The sequence below is a fragment of the Aquarana catesbeiana genome, linkage group LG02, assembly GCF_042186555.1.
Source record: "Aquarana catesbeiana isolate 2022-GZ linkage group LG02, ASM4218655v1, whole genome shotgun sequence".
NCBI lineage: Eukaryota > Metazoa > Chordata > Amphibia > Anura > Ranidae > Aquarana > Aquarana catesbeiana.
In genome coordinates, this window is record NC_133325.1 from 794,928,752 (window position 1) to 794,935,701 (window position 6,950).

The window sequence follows — 6,950 nt, forward strand, 5'->3', positions numbered from 1 at the left end:
TATAGTGGCAGTTTTGTCTTTGTGTGTGTGAGGTTTTTGTTTTTTTTATGACCTAGTATTAGATGTATTACTCTTAAGTTCTGTACACTGAGATTGCCATCAGTACGAGATCATAATCTCCATTTCCCATTCCAGGTTGCAGCTTGTTGAGCACCAGACTGAAGAAGAGACCAGACAAGTGGGCAATAAGCTGATTCGGGTGGTGACCGGTGTGGCCTCTCATGTGGGAGCAATAGAGGTGAGGAACTGCCCACAATTCCATCATAATATCTGCAATGAATACAAAACAGTTTGGGGACCAAGAGATCACAATTGGACAGGTGCACTGCCAAAAAATGTGTTTGTTTTCTTTTTCTTTTTTATTTGTGTTTTTTTTTTTTTTTTTTTTCGTAATTCGTAAATTTGAAAATTCGAAAATAAGAAAGGAAGATCCGAAAATCCCAAAATTCAAAATAACTTACTAATAATAACTATTAAATTATATGTATTGGAATTTCCTTTCAAATTTGGCTGTTGGTGAATGTAACGAATACGAATTTATCCGAAGTTACGAATTATCCGAAATAAAGAATGCCACAGCTAAACAAATGGAACGAAACTAAATAACAATAATACATTTTTATTATTATTGTTATTATTATTAATTTGTTATGTTCTATTCGTTTTAGATATGGAATTCGTTATTATGGATAATTCGTAACTTCAGATAAATTCATATTTGTTACGTTTACTAACAGCCAAATTTGAAAGGAAATTCCAATACCTATAATTTAATAGTATTGTTATTATTAGTTCAGGTTTTCGGATTTTCATTCTTATTTTTGGATTTTCAAATTTCCGAATATTTCCAAATTTACGAATTTGTCTAAATTTCTTAAACTAATTTGGAACTAAACAAATTGCACATGTCTAATCACAATTCTCATGTAAAAAGCGTCAATTTAAAGCCCACATTTGGAAAACTTTAAAATTGTCTCTTGCAGTGGGCCTGCACCCGTACTGCAAACATTAACTGCAGGGCAGGGGTTGCGGAGCCACTGTGCAGGAAAGGAATTCAATGGAGCCTGTTCACATTATTGCTCTGCAGTGCAATATATTTATTTTTAAAAATTCCAGCATGTTTATATTTTGTTTATCAACCGCTACCCATCCAAAGCGTGTGTGTGTGTGTGTATATATGTGTGTATATATGTGTGTGTATATATATATATAAATATAATATATGAGAGAGATTCAGCCCCCACTGCTGTCAATCACAGCCAGTGAGCCAATCAGGAGAAGGGGGGGGAAAGGGGCAGAGCTGCGGCTCTGTGTGTGTGAATGGACATGCAGGGCCATGGCTTTTGAGTGAGCCTGCTTGGGTGCCCCCAGAACAAGCTGCTCTATCTGGGGGTAGGAGGGAGGGGCCAGGAGCGCCGGTAGGGGACCCGAGAAGAAGAGGATTGGGGTTGTTCTGTGCAAAAGCAACTGCACAGAGCAGGTAAGTATAACAGTATAAAAGTCAAAGTACAAAAAAAACATCCTACTACACTTCAGAGACTGCTTTTATATCACCCATAGCTGAATATTTAAATAAAATCAATTGCTAAACCTCTTTAATTATATAAATTTATAGGCAGTCACCTGGCTGCAACCCCTCCGAGCACTGTGTCTCCCTCTGCAGATGGTGGGTGGAGACCATAACCGAGCCAAAAGGGAAAAGGGGAGGAGCTCTGGTGCTGCTGCAAAGGTAGTGCAGTCAGCGCCTCCTCTAATGGGACAATATGTCGGAGGAAGCATGAATAATGAGGAGGGAAGGCATTTTAGGGACAGTGCAAAGGTAACGTAGTACTGAGACATACAGGTGGCTGACCTGTGCATATGAACATGCTAATTGCCTGGCAGTCATGCTACTTTCTGATCTGCTGACCCACAAAAAGCGTGTGGGTCAGGAGTTCTGGCTTCACTGGCCACATGCTTGTTCTGGAACAGTGGGGTTGATTTACTAAAACCAGAGAGTGCAAAATCCTGGTGCAGCTCTGTATGGTGACCAGTCTGCTCCTAACTTCAGCTTGTTCAATTAAGCTTTGACAATGAGACCTGGAAGCTGATTGGTTTCTATGCAGAGCTTCACTAGATTTTCCACTCCAGTTTTAGTAAATCCCCAGCACAGTGTCTCAATATGCAAAGCCTACTAGCCTTGTAATTCTGGTTGGCTCATTTTTTTTCTCAGTACGGCTCCGGCCAAAACTTTGTTATTGGTAGGGAAAGTTTAGAATCTTCTGTTTTTTTTTTTGTTTTTTTTTATCACTCTCTCCCTGTTAAGGTTTTCCCTCATGTTCTGACTTGGTGATGGGGACAACGTCCACTGATCACTGTTCCCAGTTCATTAGGTTTACTGGTGTTCTCTCTGTGACCATCCTGCAGTCGTCTTGAGTTCCAGTTGGCTCAGGACTGGTTTCAGGTCAAGCCAGTTTTTTTTTTTTTTTCTGGGGGAATTCCTTTTTTGAGTTATCAGGATGAGCTTTGGAAGGTCACCTTTTCCCAACTTGAAGACTCCCTTCTTGTGAATGGCTTGAGCAGGTCTGTGGTCGGCATTTCTCCTTTTGAGTGTCCCTGAGTTCTGTGTGCTTTTCTGTGAAACAATTGCTAAGACTGGGCTCTGTATGTAGGGACAGAAGGGCTTTTCTGGACTTCTTTTTCATCTTTAGCCTCATAAAGGAACCCTGCTCTTTATTACTTCATGGGCATTGTGTTGGGTTGAGTTGGGCTGCAACTAGGGGGTAAAGTACCTGCACTGATCCAGGTTGGTCCGCCTCAATACCAGTCGCTTGTTCCACATGAAGAGGTGCAGGTCCGGCTCACAACTGAAGATTACTTTGAGGAAAAAAGTGGATGACTGCATTCAAATATGCAGGAGATCGCAGGAGTTTGTTGGAAATGGTCCATCGAAACAAACGCGTATACAGCACCTTTATAAAGGAATAAAAAAAATCTCTATACTTGCCCACTCTGTGCAAAGGCATTGCAGTGTGGCCCCAAACCTGTGCTCTCTCTGGGCTTTTCCCCTCTGTCCATTTGTACGTGTTCGCTCCCTTGCCCCTCTGCTGCGTCCATTGAAAGACAATGGGACTCGGCCTCATCCCACGCTCCCTTGTCATTGGCTTTGATTGACAGCACCTGGTACTCCAGCAAAACCAGTGAGACCCGGAAGTGAAGGGAGAGAAGAGCTGCAGATGTGCACAGCACTGGATCAAATGAGGGCTCAGGTAAGTACAGGTGGTAGGGGGTTAAATTTAATGCCTAAACCTTTTTTTACTTTAATGCAAGGAATGCATTAAAGCAAAAAATGTTTAGGCTTTAGAACCACTTGCAGTGCGAAACGCGTCAACGTTTCTTTCCTGCAAGTCCATAGAATAAATGCTTGTCACGGGAAATGCGTCAATTCTGTTACTTTCCAGTTGTGGCCAAGAAATCCGTTCTTCAAAGTAGGCTGACACTGGTGCCTTTACCGAACAGGCCAATGTGTGTAGGAACATTGGCAAATAGGACACACATGCTCGGGCCAATATAGATCAGAGACAGCTCATGCAGAGTACCCAGAGGAAATCCATGTAAGCACAGGGAGAACATGGAAACTTTATACAAATGATGTCCTGACCGGGAATAAAACCGATGACCTCGGTGTTGCAAGGCAGAAGTGCCAACCACTAAGCCACTGATGGAAGTGGGATCCATATTTGTCACATGATGACTTGTGTTGGTGCCTCAATCTGATCTTTCTTGGTCTTCTGTTTCAGAAACTCGTGGAGGAGAAGCGCCTAAAGACGGAGCGGGAGTACGAGGCGTTCATGAAGCAGGACTTGCTGGCTGATCTGCGAGAAATCCTGGCCAAATACAAGCAGAAGGCAGAGATTTTGGAGAAACCGCCCAGCCAATGAAACGCCCTTTTTTATTATTTGTTTTTTTGTTTGCACCCCTGCGTGCCGTCCTGGACTGTTAGAGGAATGAAATGCCGTATTTTATTCACCCTTCTATGCGCTGTTCCTCACTGTTAGTTGTTTACATTTTGTTTGTTTATATTTATGTTTACGTTGTTCTTGTCACTTCAGTAAATAGCAAATACTTTTTCAAACCTCTGTTATCTGAAATTGTGTCCTGCAGCTCGTTGGGTACCCAGAACACATGGGGGGGGGTGTCTAAATGGGACCGACTGTGATACTGCTTGATTGCAAAATACACAGGGAAGCCTTCATTCCATGGAAAAGCTCCGTGTGGAGATTTTATATGTGAGCCCCAGGATGGTGTAATTTTTACTGCCAGAACCCAGCCATTTCAGTTTTATCCCCCCCCCCCCCACTTCTGTCTCCCTCCCCTCCTATAACAATAAAAGCTGGCATTCTACCAATCGCCTTGAGGCCCGGTTAACACTGGTGCGACATGAAAGTCGTGTGACTGTCGATCCAACTTTAATGAATGGGATCTGATTTTAATCTGACTTTGAGAAAAAAAAAAGCACAGCATGGGATCCCACCCCCAAATCAATTCCAGGACATACCAGCCCCCCACCTCAAAGCACCTTGTCCCCATGTTGGACAGGGGTCTCTTCCCAACAGCCTTGGGCTGTGGTTGTGGGAGTCTGCGGGCATGGGCTTATCGGGCCCCCAGATCCCCTGCCCCTTAGGTGAATGAGTATGGGGTACATAGTACCCCTGCCAATTCACTCCCCCAAAAAAGTGTAACAAACATGATGCAGTTTTTGACAAGTCCTTTATTAAAAAATTAATAATGTCCCCCGATATAGATCCAACATCAATCACGATGGCTGTCCACAACCGGATAAAACCCCCGCCAAAAAAACATGCTCCTCCCCCAATGAATTCACCTGCCATTCTGGCAGCTCCTGTATCTGACAGTTCTTATATAGCTATGTATTGTGGCCATGTGGTGGTGTCACCTGGAGACCCCGCCCTCTTGTGATGCTACAGACCCATCATGCCCGGGGTGGTGACGTCACATGAGGACGGGGTCTCCGGGTGACCTCACTGCATGGCCACGCCCCATAGCTATATAAGAACTGTCAGACACGGGAGCTGCCAGAACGGCAGGTGAATTTGTATCTGACAGTTCTTATATAGCTATGGGGCGTGGCCATGCGGGGATGTCACCCAGAGACCCCGTCCTTGTGATGTCACCGCCTCGGACATGATGGATCTGTGACGTCACAAGGGGCGGGGCCTCCAGGTGGCGTCGCCACTTGGCCACACCCCATAGCTATATAAGAACTGTCAGACACAGGAGCTGCCAGAACGGTGGGACCAAACATTGGGGGAGGAGCGTTTTTTTTTTTTTTGCAAATATAAATGGTATTGATTTTTAAAGGAGAGGTCAGGGAGGGGTACAGTACACCTTATGTTCATAACATATAACAAATAATTTACTCGGGTGGCAACTTCAAAAAAGAACCATCCAGTCATGGAACACTGTACAATATAGTGAATAATCATGGTTCATACATGACATTACTGTAACATTGTTAAACACTCCACATTTCCGCTTTACATACGTGGGTGGGGGGTATCACATCGACCTCCCATTCCATTACTCTTGTGGACTGTCTGGTCCCCAACCACTAGAATTATTGGATAGTCAAAGAATAAGAGGACGACAGAAAGCACCAAGGTGCTAAAGCGTAATTCTAGTGAGAAGAAAGGAACGGGAAAAAGAGGGGGGGTGTTGACCCGGGTATGTTGCGCGTATCGATTTTTATCATTTTTCAGTAACGCTACGTCATGTTATCTCAAGAGTTAAGTAGGGAGGTACCTTCGTCGTATACAATGAACATATTCCACAGCCTCCATGCCTCAGAATGCTTCTCCTGTTTGTGTTGTGCCCTAAGTCCTAGGTCTTCCAGTTTTTTAATCTCCTCCACTCTACGCAACCACATCCCGACCGTTGGTGCTGTGCTTTTTTTTTCCCCACATAACCAGAATACATGACTTGAAAATAAAACCAAACAAATACAGTGCTGATAGACCAAACAAATACAGCGCTGATAGTCATGTATCCTTAAACAAATATTATGTACAAGAAGCAGCGCTGGCGACAAATTAAATATAGAATATAAATACTATCGCTGCTGTAACAAAGTATTGCAGAGTTATGGAATCACTTGCGCTACAAAGCGCTACTCACAAATCCTCGGTTGCAAACAGGCATATCAGAGAGCTTCCGCAATCGCCGCTGGTAGCGTGCGTTCCACTGAGCCAGGAAGAAAACGTCACTTGGTTTAAAGCGTCAGCCGGATGTTGTGTCGACGCGTTTCGCCCCTCCCCCAGGGCGTCATCAAAGGAGTCCTTTGATGACGCCCTGGGGGAGGGGCGAAACGCGTCGACGCAACATCCAGCTGACGCCTTAAACCAAGTGACGTTTTCTTCCTGGCTCCGTGGAACGCACGCTACCAGCGGCGATTGCGGAAGCTCTCTGATATGCCTGTTTGCAACCGAGGATTTGTGAGTAGCGCTTTGTAGCGCAAGTGATTCCATAACTCTGCAATACTTCACCATATCATTTTTCTTTTATTTTTGGGTGGATATCCACAAGCCCTATTTGAACATCAACACTCCTATCTGCACATCCACACTAGAGGTGCCGCTTTGCAAATACATATGGGATTGATTGACAGTACAGGTCAAAGAGTTGCTGTCTGTGTTCCGGTGAAGCTGCCTGTCCAAGAGCTCTGGGATCAGCCTGGCTGGGGTAGTTTACTTTGGGAGTATTTGCAAGTAGTCACCATTTCTTCTGTATTAGCCTAAGTGGTGAAATTTTTTGTGGATTTCCTAGCATTTGCACTTATTGCATGGCACCTATTATCAATATTTTATTTATTGTCAGCACGCAGCACTTTAGTTCTTTGATGGTATAGCACATGCACCTATCTATATTATTTAATATTTATTATATAATTTTGT

At 43.9% G+C, this 6,950-nt stretch overlaps 1 protein-coding gene across 1 annotated transcript in view; it reads left to right on the forward strand.

Annotated features, from left to right (window-relative positions):
* Positions 1-4,114, forward strand: part of LOC141129443 (kinetochore protein NDC80 homolog) — a 46,303-nt gene extending 42,189 nt beyond the window's left edge. Inside the window, exons 15-16 of the mRNA XM_073617479.1 lie at positions 136-238; positions 3,780-4,114. Coding sequence (XP_073473580.1) covers positions 136-238; positions 3,780-3,920 — 244 coding nt within the window. The 3' untranslated portion in view covers positions 3,921-4,114. The remainder of the gene's footprint in view (positions 1-135; positions 239-3,779) is intronic.
* Positions 4,115-6,950: the final 2,836 nt, after the last annotated feature.